Raw genomic sequence first — 19,441 nt, forward strand, 5'->3', positions numbered from 1 at the left:
ATACTGAGCGTGGCCTCAGTGTTTCCGAAATGAGAACAATAGTCTGCTTATTGTTATCCAGCCATGTTGATGGTACAACTCATGTCAAACTTGTCACAGTTATTGTGATCGTATCACACAAGTAAATGAGAAACATGTGGTTTTAGACTTAACACGGTTTGGAAAAAGTTTTTCCATTTTTAGCTCCCTATCGGGCAGTCAGAACTCCATATTTGGGAGGGCTCGACAACAATCTTCCCAAAATCGCATTTTAATCATTTTTAGATGACCATAGAGGGAAAGAATTGAAGTTTATTTACAGCTTCTATGGCGAAAATTGATCAAACCGATCACACGATGGTGCTCGTTCGAAGTTGGAGCTATCGCGAGTTAGCTGTTGAGCACAATTTGCCATTGAAATTACACGTCCGACTGTTATGAAATTTTGGAAGACTCTCTTCGGAAAAACAGCTCGACAACAGCTTTCCCGTGACATTTTTTACTTCAAATTGTAGTATGTTAAGGATGAACATTATACCACATGTGAGCCTCTATGGCTATTAATGGGTTAAGGGTTTTCCCACCAGCCCACTAACTAGTCTATTGCCTATACCTACAGTACAGTGTGTGAGCTAGAGGTCAATCATCATTTGGAGCGCTGTGTGTGCACTGAATAGGAAAAACGGACAGTAACTTAAACAATTGTGATAAAATAGAGGGAAAAGGGGTCTTTGTGACCTATATTTTGAAAAATTTTCTGATCCTCCTCCCGCACCCCCAGTCTGGCCCCACAATATTTTTTTTCGAGTTTCAGCCCCCCCCAATGTTGAAAAGCCTATGCAAAAGGTCTTGGAAGTGATCTTAAGAAAGTTTTCCTGGGATATTCTGACGTCTAAAAAAACGGCCTAACGTTGCAATGGTCATCAGAGTCATGGAGAAAATTGTGAAGCCTATTTTATAGTTCATTTTAATTTTCATGTTTTATAGCGCAATCACAATCATGATAAATAAAACCCTGCTTTCACCTCCTTGTATTTTCCTCTGCAGTACGACAATTTGATCCCTCCACATGGTAAATGCAACAAGAGCAAGATTCTGGATTATTACGAGCCTTACACACTAAGTGGGTGCTTCATTGAATGCAGATTGCAGTATATTATTCAAGCCTGTAATTGCAAACCCGTAAGGTAATGTTTACGATTATTTGCCTCTGGCATTCTGGGAGATTTAAGTAAAAATATAACAATTCCAAACCTGACCTTTACAGCGGGCTTTGTTTCAAAATATTTCCTGTGTAGAAAATGCCCAGGCTTTGGGTGTGTGGCTCCAAAACTATCTGAAATGGCAAACCTAAGTTAGTGAAATGCTAAAAAAGCAAAAAATATTTCAATTGCTATGTCAGGCCAGTCCTCGGTATAACCTCCATATGATTTTAATCGAGCAACCATTATATTACTAGCCAGTACACTTGGATTATATAATCGAGCACCCGCGTATCAGGAAATAGTGCATCGAGTATTTGATATTAACTTTTTGCAACTTTTTAATGAGTGAACTCTGTGCTCATTCAAGCGTGAAGTCAACTACAGGTATGACATCGGCGTCTTTGAGTCTGCTGATGCATGCCAAGATATTTTCAATTGAAGAAATACTTTTTGAAATACAGAAACAAATCTAAATGGTAGCTATTTTTGTTTCACTCTTTATAATATCTTTAATTCTCACACCTGCAGGTACGTCAGTATATTTTTTGATTAATTAATTAATTAATTAATTAATTATGTCCCTATAGAGTTTTATGCAATTGCATCTTTAATTCATTTGAATTTGGTCTAGTCTATGGGACACGTAAAATGTGCAAAAAAAATGAAAAGTGACTGAACTTATTTTCTTAACACACTGTATTTAAAATTTAGAGAGCACAGGGCGTAGTAAGAGCCTCGGGGGGCACATAGAAGCAGTGCGGGACCCTTTAAACATCTCATTTATCAGCCCTATCCCTAACGGCCATATTCTAACGTGCACTACGACAGCGAATACTAAAATGTATCGTACTCTGCGGATACTATTTTTGGAGTGCATAGAGCACTCGGGGATAGAGCATCGGACTCTAATGCTACATTATGCCACGGTTTTGTATACAATAAATAGCCACTGATCTAACCAATAATATAAGCGTAACCTAAAATATTGTTTGATTGGCGTAACCCGACCTACCCTAAAATTAGGTCCCACCCTAGACTTTTTTCTTTTATTTTTGCCAAAAAATTAATTAATTAATAAAAAAAAAAAAAAAGGAAAGAAAACATTTTTTTAAAAGAAATAAAAAAGATCCAAGGCCTTTGTCAAACGTACTTTGCAGCTTTAAAAGTTGCATTGGTAACTTTTTATCACAGAGAATGTCCTAGAATATACTTATAAATAAAAAAAAATCCCTACCTACATTTATTTTTTTTATGTTAGGCCAATCAAACAATTTTTTTAGGCCTTACCTTACTTATATGTTACTCGATTTCCCCCGTTCTTTTCCCCAAATTCAGACATTTTACGTGCATTGTTTTCATGAGTTTTAACCGAGGAATTCATTTCCACAAATTGTTCTTCATTTAATTCTTCAATAACCCAATAGTTGCTGTATATCGTGTTGGGATACAGCGATCGTGTATGGTACTTCAAATACCCGGATGACGATACAATATTTTTAGAATATTGTGTCGTCATCCGGGAACTTCACAGAAACTATGCATAGATCTAAATATTTAAAGCATGATTTAAAATAATGATAATTTAATGTCAACCGTTTCCAGATATCCGGGAAATTTCCCCGTGTGCTCTCCTTATGAATCAACGACGTGTGTGTCACAAGTGCTACGTAAGTATAGACGAGATTTAGGTTTTCGTATACGTGAACGGTGTAACGCGTAATGTCAATTAGATGTCACAACCAATTATTATTGGAACTCTGGAATCACATCAAATTATATATAAATGCGGGAGTTGGTAGTGCACGATGCAAACCTTCAGGCCTCGTTTCCTAGTCCATCTAAATTCGCCGTTGAAGTGACGTCATAATCGGATTAACTACCATAGCAATAGATGAATACAATTTTTGAATAGATCGCCCTGCACTACAAGCAGATTGCACTAATCACCTGTGTATGTTAGCAAACATAGATATACAATACCGCTCTTTTCAAAGATACTAATCTTACAGGTGCGAGTGATCAGCCTTTCTTTGACCTCAATTGTTCAATGCATCGGTACCCTGTGAATGTTGTAGTGCAGGGCAATATAGCCCAAATTGTATTCACCTATTGCTATTGTAGTTAATCCAATTAACTACGAAGTCACTTCGACGGCGAATACAACCATTGGGATCAACTACGTGTAAACCGACAAAATAAGTCAGCTTCACACACGGGCCAAAAGTATTCGCCAGCGAAGTGTTACGTGTAATCCGATTATCACTCAACCGACTAGATCGCGCTTTTGAGTCCTGAATCATGATCGAAATGATCGCAACACAAAGTCTGTGACATGTACTATCAATTCCAAAAGGTGCGTGATCCAGTTACCAGGGAATTATCGCTGGCGAATTGCAACGTCGATGAAAACAAGAAGAATTCAGCAAACAATCTTGAACATTCATCATGTTATGTAATGTTATGTAATATAACATAAATTAAGGTTTATGGCATTAAGGTTCATACAGTGGCGTATCGTGGGTCATAATATGGGACCGGGGTGCACCGGGTCTGATGGGGGGGGGGTGACACAAGCCGTTTTTTTGGCTATTTTTATGTGGGATTTTTTATATTTACCTATGACGCTACTACACTGCATATCTGAAACGAAACGTACCAATTAATGTCTTTTGTCTTCGTTTGTACATACTGCTTAACAAAAGAGGACCTCACCAGTGGTTCAAATGGAAGTTGTGATTGTACTGTACCGTGCCATTATGAAGAATTCCGAACATCTGTGTCTTATGCTACCTATCCTAGTGTGAGTGCTGGAGTTGATACGCAGTCTAAATATGGCGTCGATGTAGATTATCAACGGTGAGTGCCAGGTACAGATGAGTATATGAAGGGCTTTGTTGTAAAACCCCTTACATCCACTTGAGCAATTTGAGAACACATAAAAAAAATCATCAAAAGCAGTTTTTGCTTGGATAGGATGAGCATCACGCCAGAAACTGCTTCTGTTGCAAAGCCCCATATATCAGTACTTTTTGTGATGATATTTTGATGTTTTCTCAAAATTGCTCAAGTGGATGTAGGGGATTTTGCAACGAAGCTCTTCATATTATACCAACTATTTTATAGGACTACATTTTTTACGTGGAATATGTTTTGGTTAATTTGTAATAAAGATGTTGTGATTCAACGAGAAGTAGGGTACCTGCAGGTAATATGGGACCATTAAGGACGTTTAGCTTATTTGCATAAAAACTAAAGAAGATATGCCCACAAGAGATTGTTATGATGAACAACCTGTCCTTTAAGATTAATAAAACAGGCAATGTTACCTTGTTTTTATGTTTGTTTGGACGCTATGACGTCAAAATGACGTCATCGTCAAGTGTCCCATATTACCTGCATGTGCAGGTAATATGGGACACTGTGTTATCTCTATGGTGAAAATCAAAAAGTTCAGAAAATCACTCTTTTGTTCTAAAAACATTTTTGTTACATGATTTTGAATGTTAAATGCAAATTTCTACAAGAAAATTCAATTTTCAAAATAGTTTTGCTTTTCGAATTGACAATGCACACAATTTCCTATGTGTCCCATATTACCTGCACCCATTCAGTTGAAAATCAGATAAAATAATCATTTATAAAAGGAAAGTGCCACTTGTCAGTGGAATTTTACCTGCTGATAAGCTTAACCCATCACCTAAAGATCATAAAAATGACAAATGCCCCCTCAGTACCAGAGTTTTTGGATACACAATCATAAAATGTGACGTCATTGATTTTATATCAGGCCAAAAAAACGACATAATTTTTTGGGCAATTTCAATCTTTTTGGCATTGATTTCCAAGAGTTTGATACACAGACTCCAAAACTGCATTTCTAGAAGCACAATTGATGTCTCTAAACACTTAACAAATCAACTTAAAGTGTTTACCTTCTCTAAGCTACTTTTTGTTAAAATGAAAACAGGTGTCCCATATTACCTGCTGTCCCATATTACCTGCACCTACCCTACATCTGTTTTGGATCCATGGAACATAACATGAAAGTCACTACCACCGGAGATTGAACCTGGATGTGGCATTATTGCAATGCCTCGTGAAATAGAAAAGTCAAAATTTGACCTCATGATATATTTTGTACTATCACACTCGACTCATAGGCATGTAATATTTGTATAATACGTCAGACTTTACAGCATATTTTGGTAACATTTATTGCTATCATCGATACTGTTTCTTTTGTAGGGAGAATTTAGTTCTGGTAGACGTTTACTACGAAGAATTAAACTTTCAACTTGTAAATCAGACAAAAGCCATGACGTTGCCAAGCCTCATAAGTAAGTGTCAACTCTTCCCTAAAATTAACTGTGTAATACATTGCTATAAAATAAAGATGATGACGCCGGTGATGATGATGGTGATAGGACGCGTCGTAATGGTGATGATGACATGACGCGTCGTAATGATGATACGACGGCTCTAATGTCAATAATGTTGACGACGATAACAACCATGTCTTGTAATCTTACACACATTGTGTTAATTTAATACTACGTAAATTTTTAAAAAAATTAACCTTTGTCTATCCTGCTCTTTATAGGTGATGTTGGTGGAAATCTTGGCCTTTTTCTGGGAGCGAGTCTGTTAACAATTGGAGAGGTAATCGACTACATAATATATAAACTAAAATCACTTTGCAGATCAGAACGCAACCACAGACAGTCGTCGAATACACTTCCATCTTCAACTAGCAAACGACCATCGTCCAGAAGAAGTAATGCCATTGATGATTCAATGGAATTAGGTCCAAGATTTTATATTGGCCGTCAAAATAGCGACGTCATTTATGTCAAGCCTAGGTAGCATAATAGGATGAACCGTCACCGTGCACCTTCTGTGCGTGCGATTTAGTTACACGTTGATGCAAAATAAGTTGGAATATGAACTCTTGGATCCATGTCATCCAGATAATATGTAAGACCTATTAATACGGTCTTGATAAATGAAGCAGTAGTTTTCGAAGTATTTGCGTTTATAGGGGAGGTATATGGAAATGTTGACAATTGAGGTTCTGTAAAAGTGAGCCGCACGCGGACCTAGAAATTAAAACTTCTTTAATGTAATTTTATTTTTGTATTATATTGGTACATTTTAAATGGCAGCATAAAAAAAAAATTTTTAACGACGCCGACTTCACAAAACATTATCAATATTATGAAAAATATTTCGCGTAACAAATGGAAGGTTTATCATTCAAGAAATATCTTATAATGCTCAAATAATCCGTTTGTAAATAAATGACAACTAATTATGCATACCAGATGACGATTGACGAATTATTGTGATAAATATTATTTCGTCATTAATTTATCATTCATTCATTTGTCATTACATAATGGATTATTTATCAGTCAAGAAAATAATTTGTTGTGCTGAAATTAATTTGAAATAGCATAAATTGTTATTTCAGCATTACGAATAAGTTTTCAGCATTACAAAATATTCCTTCTATGAAAAACCTTAGACCATGTTTTCGACGCATTAAATTAATATTGTGATCGGATTAAACGTAACACTAATAGCTGCCTAATAACAGTCACGCAATCGGTGTTTGCACTCAAATACTGAGCAAAAATAACGCTGACACACAAAAGAAATGGTATGGGTTTTATAAAGGAGATCCCAAGGGCCAAAGTTGATCTATTATTGGCCTTCACTCAAGAATTGCAAGACCTATGGTAATATAAATGCGATTATTGGCTTCCTTGACTCATTTCCTATCAAATCAATGTATATATTTATAATACGTAATACACTGCAATGTTTTAGATAAATGGTTAAAACTCAGTGGAAAAATATGGTGCCTGTCATCCCATGTAAATGAGGCTGATCTGAGAAACTGAAAACAAATTATGGCTTGTCTGCTATTCGCCACCGAAATGCTGTTACTTGTAATCCGTCAACTGGATCATATTTTGCTTTGAGTCCTGAATCACGACCAAAATGATCGCCACACAAAGTCAACCGCATGTCCATTCCTGAAAGCATGATCCATTTACCAGTTATGTAACCACTTCGCTGCTGAATAGCTGTTGCTCCTAAAATGCTTAATTCGGGATTCAAATTGATGATTATAATTATAATACTTTTTGAGTTTGAGATCGAGAAATGACTAAAAAAAAGTGAGCTGTGATTTTTGTGACTGTGCGTGTTGGGGTGGGATGTGTGTAGGTGGTTGGCCGTAAATGGATGTGTCGTGTATTGGTTTTCATACTCACAAAAAGCAACCATATACATACTAGTAACATTCTATTTTGAAATGCAATTAAACAACGTTTATTAACCAAAACTAATAACAGTTGCCTTATTATAACTTTAACAATTATGGTGAATCTAACTTGAGTGGCGATGAATCGCCAAATTAACAATCGCAAACCATCATACTTAAATATAAACTCTTCAAAAAAAAGTTTGGAAACTTTCCAAAATGGCTGTATATCAGAAATTATTGAAATCTATCTCCATATTTTTTCATATCAGTGAAAACATTGTTCTTTCCTGTCAACAATGACACCTCATTTGCGACGATAACTTATTCCACGGTTGAGTAACTGTCTTTGAAACACAAGGTCTCAAACAAAATGAGCCAAATATGCCATTGTCTGCGCCATTTTCATTATTAAACATGAGTAAGGAATATCACACTGTTTCATTAAAAGAATCACCGCTTACCTATTAAATCAGTAACAGTAGAGAACCCATACGCGTTCACAGCAGCATTGCATCTTCTACTCATACTTCTTATCAATTAAACCTGGCCACACGCTCCTGAGGGATGACATTCCACTCTTCAAGCAAGATCTGTCATCTGTCTTAAACCAGCCTAGTACTTTTCAATCAAAATGATATACTGCAAACAACTTTTCATTCATTCTTTTATTCATGCATTAAGGGTATACGATGTATTGTTGGTCGTAGCAGCAGAAAAAAAGTAGTTCACAGCATCTTGCGAAAGGTGAGCTTGAGCAAAATTGCATTGCTCAATTCATAGCGAGCGTGTAGAAGAATTAAAATATCGCAGATATACTTTTATAGGTCCTGTGGTTCTTGAGTTATGTTGTAAAGAGGGCTGAAACAACAACACTTTTTGTAAAACGTGCATAACTCATTAACAACAATAAATTAGTTTTCAAAGTATATGATTTGTTGAATGAACTTTTGCAAAACACCAAAGTGTTATTTTTCAATAATATATTGATTTAGACAATGAAAAATGATATGAGCGCAGTTTGGCACCCTTTCTTTGTGAACTGTCTTTCAAAGAAAGTTATTCAGCTGTTGAATGAGTAATCGTCACAAATGAGGTGTCATTGTTGACAGGAAAGAACAATGTTTTCATTGAAACAATATGGATATACCAAAAATTACTGATATACAGCCGTTTTTGAAAGTTTCCAAACTTTTTTTGAAGAGTTTATAATTGGTAGTCAACTTGACTGTGACTGTAAAGTAGGGTATTATTTTTTTACTTTTATTGTGAATTCTGAGGTGTATAGAACAAGAATGTAACAGGTATTCAGGGCCCTTGGGTGTTCTGAGATTTCCATGGTCAAAGTTTACACAGGGGTCAAATTTCGATATTGTCCCATTAATATTTCTTTGATCATTACGATTCGAAAAATTAGCTAAATGTCAAAAGTCAGCATTTTGGCTTCACATAGGTAAAAAGAGAAACTTTCTCAGATTGTGATGAAAATGATCTGAAAATGTTCGACTTGGTATAGCAATTTATTTAGAAATACCTATAGATAACACAGCAAAACGATTCAATATCAGTAATCTTAATTATCATGTTGATTGTTATCTATTTTGATGTGATTCCCGGGAAACAAAATGTCGTAGATAGTGCAAACTATTCATTGAAATTCTTCAAATCGGAGGAAATCTTCTGTTTTGACCTATGTGCAGCCTAGACGTTGTCTTACCCCAGCAAACACAAAAACGTTTTAAAAACGTTTTAAATAAGTTATATTTTGATAATTAAAGAAACGGAGCTCAGACAAACTGGCATTATAATAAAGGAGAGAAAAAATTAGAACCGTTCGGATTCGAACCAGCGTGCACTAACGATTACATGTCGTACAGCTCACCACCACATTAAAATTGTCTGAGCTCCGTTTCTTTAACTATATATTATATATTTTCTCAGGCATGTATCCTCTGGATCCTCGCATTTAATATGTAATGTCTCATATTGACTGATGTTCTGCCAGGACACAGCAGATAGGCCGCCCTCTCTAATTATAATTAAAATTAAATCAACAAAGGTTTTGCAAGTTGGGCTTGAAACTGCAAGACACTGGATGGGACATGTGTCCACTCACCTGTACAACTTGCCCAGTGGCCACACTTGACGCTGAAATCACGTTGAAATTTCGACGTCGAAATCAATTTCGCCGTTGAAATCACGTTGTATTTGCAAATGGACTTCAACCTGATGGAGTTCAACCTGATTTCAACCCGATTTCAACCTAGAGGTTAGTTGAAATCAGGTTGAAATTTCAACGTTGTATCAAAGGTGAAATTTCAACCTGATTTCAACTAACCTCTATGTTGAAATCAGATTAGGTTGAAACTTCGACGTTGTATCAACGCAGATTTAACGTCGAAATCCTAACCTGTGCCCACTGGGTTGGGAGTAATTCCCAGTTCCTACAATTTGAATACAATAAAAAAAAATCAGCAGGCACATGGATGTGGTTACCTCAAACACTTTTGTTTTATCGATCATATTACAGCGCTTTCCAAAGTTTTTGCAAAATGACCCACTTCTGGCATAACATTTTGAGGTACCTGGAGCCGCTTCTTCACTTTGGAGCATGTGTTACAGCCAAATATTCCAAGAAAACATTGGACTTCGAGGTTCGTTAAGTCCTCTGAGTAATATCAAACATAATTCTTCAAATAGATTATCACATTCGTAAATCTGTCACTTTTGACTTGATCTTCGTTTGCCTGCCGTTATTCTTCTACACACATCAAATTATAACTGCTATAAACTTTTTAACTGCGTGAAATGGGCTATTCCATAAAATAGATGCACACCCCCTATAGAGGAGTGCGGATATCCGGACTTTTTGTCCAATCGATACTGTTGGAAATCCAGACTTTTAAAGTGTCCAAAGGTAAAAAATATCCGGCAGAAAAATAGTTCAACATCAGAAATCCTCAATTTAAGAGTTCATTTGGGAAATTTCCGTGATTTTTCCTTCATTTAATTGGATTTCCAAGCTTTTTCAAGTATTATTGGCGACTGGAATTCCAGTCGTTTTCAGAAAGCAGACTTGGAAATCCGGACATTTCTTTGATTGAAAATTTACTCCTCTATAGGGGGTGTGCAATTATTTTCTGGAATAGCCCAATCAGTCGATCACTTGTTTCATCGTCTACGCACCGCTTGCAATTGCAAGGTCCCTGCGATTATGATGCGCCCGCAACTTCTGTGCCCAGTTATACTTTTGACAACAAAACTCTTGCTGCATGCATTCAGTACACTTGTGTTGTCTTTTACGGTCGACTTTATAATCCATCCCATGATTCATAACTGCCGACAGCGCGTTGATATCTTCCTCCTGATCATTATACCCAGAATGCACCATAATATGCGACATGAGACATACCGATGTAAAATGCATTAGAATGTTACCAACGTAACCTAATACATTTCCTTATACACCTCTATTTGTTTTAGCTGTGATGGAGGATCTTTCATTTAGGCTATAGTCTGTGGTGTAAATAGGTCCTTTCGATGCAGGCAAACAACATACGGGCATTTCCACTTTACGCATCTGCAACAAGTGGATATTGGCAAAACATTTCTTCAAATATTACACTAAAACTGATTCACCACGCACGAGGTGTGAACTTTCTTGTGTTTTTCCAGAGCTTCTATTGAGACAAATGCCCAATTGCAGTGTTTACATCTGTTTTCCTCAGCATCATTCTCTGTTGCCATGGTTGCTGTAACATCGTGAGTTGTCTCATGTTCAACGAATGCGTTTCTGTCTTGAAATTGATTCTGGCAAAATGTGCCCATAAAGCACCGCGGCGATGTACTTTCCTTCCCACCATCTTGAGCTGTTTGCGCCTCCTCATCATAAATAACATTCAAACTTCTAGAATACTCTTCTTAATGTCTACCTCCCTGCTTCTTTTCAGACTCTTCTTACCTTTACTATCTTCTTCAACTTGTTCTGATTCCTTCTTCCAACAAAGCCATTTCATCTTTATGAATAATCTGCTCATGTCTAACCCTATCATACACTTTCCGAAACTCTCGCCCGCACAGTCTGCATGTCGTATTATTGACTGTTCCTTCCATCTTATCAGTGGCATTTGTTCTTTCATCGATATTAGATTGGTTGGCTTCGTTGTGGTCATCTACATTGCATCTAATCTCGTAAGCGCCGTTAGCGTTTTCTGTGGACGTATAATGCCATGTATCTTTTTCAAATATCGGGTAAAAGTGGACGGATCTGAATATCGTTTGTGACATTCTGCACACTTATGTGGTTTCTCTCCCGTGTGAATTCGCTCATGCACAATCACATGAAAACGACTGCTAAATGTCTTAGAACAAAACTGGCACTTTTATTCTTAACGTTCTGATGCCGCACTGTCGGACGTTTCAGTGCCAAGTGCCGGTGTAACTGGCTTGAATCAGTGAGCTGTTCACTGCATTGGTGATTCGTGCGTCCCATTAACCCACGTTTACTGGAATTGGAATGTGAATTAAGATGACGTTCAAACTGTACGTTATCTGGAAATATACTGTCGCAAAAAGAACACTTAAAACGGCTTTTGTTATGAGTATCTAGATAACGTTGCAATTGAAAGCTTTTGTTGCCAAAGTTGCACTTACTCTTTGCTTTAGCGCTATCAGATTCATGCCGTAAAGTCAAGTGTCTCTTAAGACTTCGCTGGTGTTGGTACGCATGGGAACAGAACTTACACTTGAAATTGCACTCAGGTTTTTTTTCACACTCATGGTGTGCCATTTTTTTCTTGGTGAAGTAACGCATGCAAAGGCCACACTTTCGCGATTGTTTCTTTTGGTGCATTCTCTTTTCTGATTCCGAAGACTTCTGAGACAGACAGAGTTCTTTATCACAGTCGTTTATGAGATTGTTTACACTCCTTGTTATTTCCTGGACAGTCTTTCTCTCTGAACAACTGCGTTCGTGTACGCAAATATCACTTCTGTCGAAAAACTTTTTATATGTCTTACCACGCTGTAGTACTTGACAGAGTCAGACGAGCTTCGACTAGATGTGCTTGACTGATTTTGTTCAATTTTGCCAGCATTTGTAATCCCGTGGACATGATGGACTGAGAGATGTTTACGCAGCTCATTTTCATCTGCTGTGCTGGACTCAGTACAACTTCCACATTTGTAAATGATACCGCTTGTGTTGAAATCGATGTGTGCCTGGACAGCATGCATTCCATCTTCGTGAGCACAATTGACAGCATCCACATTTAAGCACTGCCTACAATAATCACAGGCCTATACTTAGGCTTACTACTATCCTGGGCCTACTCAATAACGTACAATTTAACCTTTTCCATGTTTTCTCTTCGTTTTTCTTTCTTGTCAATCACTAAAACTGGTAGGAATTTGATATCGCGTCCTCTACCCTTCAGAAAGTACCCCTCCCTCAATTACATGCATGGGCCTACTAAATAACGTGCAATTTATTTTTTTTTTCTTCTCTTCTCTTCTCTCTTCAATTTTTCTCACTTCCTTTTCTTTTTTCTCTCCTTTCCCACTTTTTTCTACTTGTCAGTCACTAAAGTACTGAGGGGAATTTGATATTGCGTCCCACACCCTTCAGAAAGTGCCCCCCATGATCGATGCACATGTTCGCCATATGCCTACATCCAACACAAGCGCCTGCGAAACCTCCCAAACACCTGCGGTATATAAACGAAAGAATAACGAACAAACCCAGGGTATAGGCCTATATACAGGACAATACGAACACATATCGGACAACTTCCGAACATGTGTATTCGGCACACTCCGTTTCAAGTTTGTGCATGCACAAAACTTGAAACGGAGTGTCGACGGACTAAACAAACATCACCTAACACGAAACGCATTTGGCGGATAATAGCAGCACATATGAAGAACATAGAACGAACATTGACGAACACCAACGGATTTGCTCTAATACCGTCCGTTTCTTGTACGGAAGACCGATCCGGTGTAGTGTGACACTAAGACGGTCTGGGTCAACGTACATCACCGAATACAAAAATATGCTATCCGGTGGCGAAATCACCAGTTCGGAAGAATATTTGGGCGTGAAAGCCTCACAGGAACGTATTTACAACGAACACGGGCCGAGTGCAACGAACAAAGAACGAACATGAACGAAAGGAGAGCGAACAAACTCCGGCAATATGCAGCACCATACGAACACACATCGGATAAATACCGAACATGTGTATTCGGTACACTCCGTTTCAAGTTTTGTGCATGCACAAAACTTGCCGACGGACTTAACGAACATCACCTAACACGAAACGCATTTGGCGGATGATAGCAGGACATTAAAAGAACATAAAAGGATCATTGACGAACAACAACGGATTTACTAAAATACCATCCGTTTCTTGTACGGAAGACCTATTCGGTGTAGTGTGACAGGCGCTTTACCAAGTATAATAAGTTCGTTAATGAAAATCCAAACAAGATGTCTGTAACAGACAAGTGTATGTTTTTTCCTGTTTACAGTCTTTATTTCTACCCATAATTTTTCAATAGTTTTGCCGTTACAAAATACGTATTCCAAATAATCTTCAAATCAACATTGCATATAAACACTTACTACTAGTTGCTTTTCCCATTTTTCCAAGAGAATATTATTTTGTTGGATAAATATATAACTTCATATCTTCCAGTTTATAGTTATAAGCCTTTGACATGAAATGATTATTTGGGAACTTACTTTTCCAGAAAGTTTGACAGATTGGTTTGACAGATATATTAGAAGTAATATTACGAACGAGTTGGGATGAACATTTTCTTAGTGGATAAAATTCCAACTCGTGTTTTAGACGGTTTGAACAATCTTCATTCGAATCTAAATCTCGCGCAAAGCTCTCCAAGTTTTTGGAATTGAAGACTATAATATATCCAATGTCAATGCTTAATGTGATTTTGTGAAATTCATGCAATGCAATGTTTTTCCAGGTAGCCTCTTTTTCATTTGTTAATCTTTCAATCCAATGATATTTAAGGGATCGGATAGCAACGTTTGCACAGTATTTTTTGTGGGACATGGGAGTTCATCAGACACATCAAATTGCATTCTGAATACATGGAATGTTCTTCTGAATTTCAACAAATCTATAAAAAATTATATATACACGTATATTGGTATAGGTACACTAAAATGAGTGCATATTATAATGTTTTTAACAAAAAAATGTTTTAAATGGTATAGTTGTGATAAGAAGTTTCATAAGAAGCGGACATAAGATCGAAAGGTTAGAAAAAATGTTATATTTCGTTTTGCGATTCGGAGAATCTAACATGGGAGGGTGTGAGTAACGGGAATTTTATTGCCAATTCTTTCAGTTTGAAAATTTAAAGAAAGTTGTTTCATTTACATCACACGAAATAGATGTTGACAAATCGTACCCGTTTGATCAGAAAGTACATATTTTTCCACCTGACCTAGGTTATAGTAAGCGATGTGTGATAAGATTACTAGTGATTATGATCATGGTTTATGAAATTTAATAAGAAAATCTATATGTAATATAAGGAATCGGTTTATTTATAAATTTGTGAATTATATAACTTGTTTTAAATGCGGAATGCAAGGTCGCGATTTAGTAAACAAGTTTATAACCGCTGGCACTATTATAGATGGCACGTGACGTTAATGCTAATTATGAAAATGTATTCAATTGTTTTGAACGTGCTTTTATGAGCTCCACGTCATCAAGTTTCATGACAATAATTTCGGCTGACATGGCAGCCACCAAAATTATATAAATATGGGTCCACAACTCACAAAAATAGAGTCAGACCATTGGTCTCAACAGAGATGGTAGGTCTCTCTTAAAACGACCCAAAAGGTACCGATTCTTGATATGGTTTCAGTGGCGTACCTAGGCCGCTGCTACCCGGGGGCTAAAGAAAAGGCGAATTTTGCCGCCCCTTCATCAACAGTCCGAAAAGGTTGACCTAATATTTTTGAATGGTTTGAAAAATTGAAGAGGGAAAAAACCCAAAAAAAAACCCCGATAATATAGGCTCTAGCAATCTAAAATCGAAAACAAAATTATGTATTTTGTTTCACAATTTTACAATTTTAAGAATTCTTTTTGCCGCCCTTCTTCTGCCGCCACCTTTATTTTTACCGCATCCTGCTTTTACCCCAAGGGGCTCGCGCCCCAAAGCCTCCCTCAATATACGCGCGTGAATGAATATGAAATAAGAGGAACGTAATAAAATAGGCCTGCCTGTGGAAATAAGAGTCGCATATTAACAAAATACTTGCGTGCTTAATGTTAGTCTTACCCAGGCCCATACGCAGGGGGGGCTTATTTGGTCAAAAAAGTCCACTTTTCACAACCCCCCTTGGAAAAAGGGTCCACTTTAAAAAAATTAGCACTCGCCAATAAAATCCTGCGTACGGGCCTGCTAGGTGCTGATAGGTCTGTCACACTACGACGGACTGGATTAACGTACATCACCGAATACAAAAATATTTTATTCGGTGGAAAAATCACCAGTCCGGCAGAAGATTCGGTGGGATTTTGGGTCCGATTCCCGTTCGTCTCTCTATGCGTTGTGGCCGCTAATAACCCTGCAAGCGTCTTATATCCGATCGTTCAACGTCCGACAAATGACCGGATTTGGGGGTCAACGTCCGACAAATGTCCGGATTTTGGGATCCGATTCCCGTTCGTCTCTCTATGCGTTGTGGCCGCTAATAATCCTGCAGACGTTTTATATTCAATCGTTCAACGTCCGGCAAATAACCGGCGAATCCGTGGCATGTGGCACCAACAGGGACGTCCACACTATCAGAAAAGTGGGGGAGGAGAGGGTGTTTGAGAGGGTTTTTGACCCCTTAGAGGCAGTGACGTAGCAAGCACTTTTTCAGAGGGTGAACAAAGTGGGGAAAGACAACTTTTAAGGGGGAAAACTTTGACGAAAATGGTCAAATATTGGCTAATATGTACAAAAGGGCTACAAATCTGATATATCAGGGCAACCAGAGTCCGGGGGCAATAGAGGTGAGAAACCTTTGGACAATGAAGGCCCAATTGAAGCCATTTGTCATTTTTTGGATCAATTTTAGTACTATTATTGGGTACTATTTGAAACAGCCGCAAATTGGTGAAACGAAAGCCTAATTGAAGCCATTGAAAAGTTTTCACAATTATTGTATAATATAAACAATTGTTTTAAAAATAACACGTGGATGTCCATAGCAGAAGCAAAAAGGAAGACTTGTCCATTTTTCAAAATGAAGGTCCAATTGAAGCCATTTGCATGGGGACTGTAGAGCCTATTAGGCCTGGGCCTATTGTGTAAAAATTTAGTTTTAAAAATGGAAAATTTGGACAATTGTTTTTGGTGCATCATTTTTACACTATTATTGCCTTAAACAAAAAACAAAGAAGGCCTGAACTGAATTTGCAAAATTTAAAATGTTACACTGATCCACTGACACTTTAAGATATAAGACTTCAGACTCGTAATTTCAGGTAAAGCATGCATGGATTGATATGTTAAAGTCAGTAATAGACCTAAGTCCGTCTTAAATACTGATTTTGGTGACAAAATGTCACGGGCCTTACATAGGCCCTATCGACGGGCCGGCAGTAATTTTCACAGGCTTTTGGGCCAAGGAACGACATTTAAAGCACTGCCTATAATAATCACAGGCCTATACTTAGGCTTACTATATACTATCCTGGGCCTACTCAATAACATACAATTTAACCTTTTCCATGTTTTCTCTTCTTTTTCTTTCTTGTCAATCACTAAAACTGGTAGGAATTTGATATTGCGTCCTCTACCCTTCAGAAAGTGCCCTCCTCAACATGCTCAATACTACTTACATGTGTAGGCCTACAAAAGTACGTGCAATTTAACTTTTTCTTCTCTTCTCTCTTCAATTTTTCTCACTTTCTTTTCTTTTTCTCTCCTTTCCCCTTTTTCTACTTGTCAGTCACTAAAGTACTGGGGGAAATATGATGTTGCGTCACACACCCTTCAGACCCCCCCCCATGATTGATGCACATGTTCGCCATAGGCCTACATCCGGCACAAGCGCCTGCGAAACCTTGCAAACACCTGCGGTATATAAACGAAAGAATAACGAACAAACCCAGGGTATATATACAGAACTGTACGAACACACATCGGACAACTTCCGAACATGTGTATTCGGCACACTCCGTTTCAAGTTTTGTGCATGCACAAAACTTGAAACGTATTGTCGACGGACTAAACAATCATCACCTAACACGAAACGCATTTGGCGGATAATAGCAGGACATATGAAGAACATAAAACGAACATTGACGAACACTAACGGATTTGCTAAAATACCATCCGTTTCTTATACGGAAGACCGATCCGGTGTAGTGTGACACTAACACGGTCTGGGTCAACGTACATCACCGAATGCAAAAATATGCTATCCGGTGGTGAAGGCCTCACAGGAACGTATTTGCAACGAACACGGGCCGAGTGCAACGAACAAAGAACGAACATGAACGAAAGGAGAGCGAACAAACTCCGGCAATATTCAGCACCATACGAACACACATCGGATAAATACCGAACATGTGTATTCGGTACACCTCCGTTTCAAGTTTTGTGCATGCCGACGGACTTAACGAACATCACCTAACACGAAACGCATTTGGCGGATGATAGCAGGACATAAAAAGAACATAAAACGATCATTGACGAACAACAACGGATTTACTAAAATACCATCCGTTTCTTGTACGGAAGACCTATTCGGTGTAGTGTGACAGAAGCATGAATCGTAAAAACCATGATCGAATACCCCCGTCTGGTGCAAGAGGCCATTGAAATCAGGAAACACACTCCAACGCTCAACCGTGCTCAAGATGAGCTCCCTTCATTATAATGTCCTACTCCGATCAATAGAAAGGACACCAAGGTCGAAAGTAGCACATTCAACTCCATCAGTTTATCATTGGGGCCCTCCTGGTGAGGATATAATGTTGTACACATCAGGATATTGAGGTAAATATCTCATTTATATAATAGAGAGTTCCCGTGTTTTGGGTTACCCGCCATCTTGGAGGGAAACCTAAACTCCGTTTACAATTTTCAGAATACCAACACTCGCGCAATAATTAGCAAATGTTATTTTGTAGAATGTAGCACCAATAGGGTCATTGACCAAATCAAAGGAATGAGGAATACGGCGGTGCGAATCACGTTATAAACACTATTGTAGTCCGTTCCGCTTGAAAACACGGGAACTCTCTATTGTGTTATATGGCAGTTTTATACTTTGCTTATTATTCTGTTTAGGTTTGTTCTCGCTAGATCATCGAATATTATATTGCATATACAGGGTGTCCCAGAAAAAATTACCGAGTGAATAAAATTGAACGTAAGTCGAGAAATAGACATCAGAATCAAAAATATGAAAATGTAGCGCATAGCCTATTTTGTTGTGCATCCCATACGAAAATTATATTTGATTCGGTTGACTGGTTCCGAAAAAAATGAACGATTGCATAAAGCGTGCATCAATGCAGTTCATTCCAAGTTTGATAAACAGGCGCTAATTTTATACTCGCTCACCACTTCCTAAAGTTTGTGTATCTTATTAAATTTAATCCACATTATCGATTAAAACCCCTCGGTGTTATGTCATTCATGCTTTCACTGAAGATGAATAACAGTTTGTCCGAGAAAACTTTGATTCCTGCAATTGGAATCTCTCCAACTTTAATTCTTTAGGTTGTGCAAATATACTTTACAAAGAACATTTGAGCCAAAACTGACAATGATCAAGTGCTAACAGCTTTACGTGTGATTTTTGATACCACGCAACATTAATGTTAAAGTTTTAAAAGATTTAAACTTTGCATTACAATTCCTTGGAAAATATTCCGAAAACATTAATGTGTGTGTGATATTTTTAAGCCAGCTGGAATTCTTTATGTAGTAATTCTTT

The 19,441-nt window shown here is 37.7% G+C and overlaps 1 protein-coding gene across 2 annotated transcripts in view; it reads left to right on the plus strand.

Annotated features, from left to right (window-relative positions):
* The window catches only part of LOC140161099 (acid-sensing ion channel 1C-like), a 54,467-nt gene extending 48,106 nt beyond the window's left edge, over positions 1–6,361 (plus strand). For both annotated transcript variants that reach the window (XM_072184491.1, XM_072184490.1), the window contains exons 6-10: positions 1,027–1,166; positions 2,787–2,851; positions 3,887–4,040; positions 5,430–5,521; positions 5,785–6,361. In XM_072184491.1, the coding sequence (XP_072040592.1) occupies positions 1,027–1,166; positions 2,787–2,851; positions 3,887–4,040; positions 5,430–5,521; positions 5,785–6,047 (714 nt within the window). In that variant the 3' untranslated portion in view covers positions 6,048–6,361. The remainder of the gene's footprint in view (positions 1–1,026; positions 1,167–2,786; positions 2,852–3,886; positions 4,041–5,429; positions 5,522–5,784) is intronic.
* Positions 6,362–19,441: the final 13,080 nt, after the last annotated feature.

Source organism: Amphiura filiformis, chromosome 9 (genome assembly GCF_039555335.1).
Source record: "Amphiura filiformis chromosome 9, Afil_fr2py, whole genome shotgun sequence".
NCBI classification, from domain to species: Eukaryota; Metazoa; Echinodermata; class Ophiuroidea; order Amphilepidida; family Amphiuridae; genus Amphiura; species Amphiura filiformis.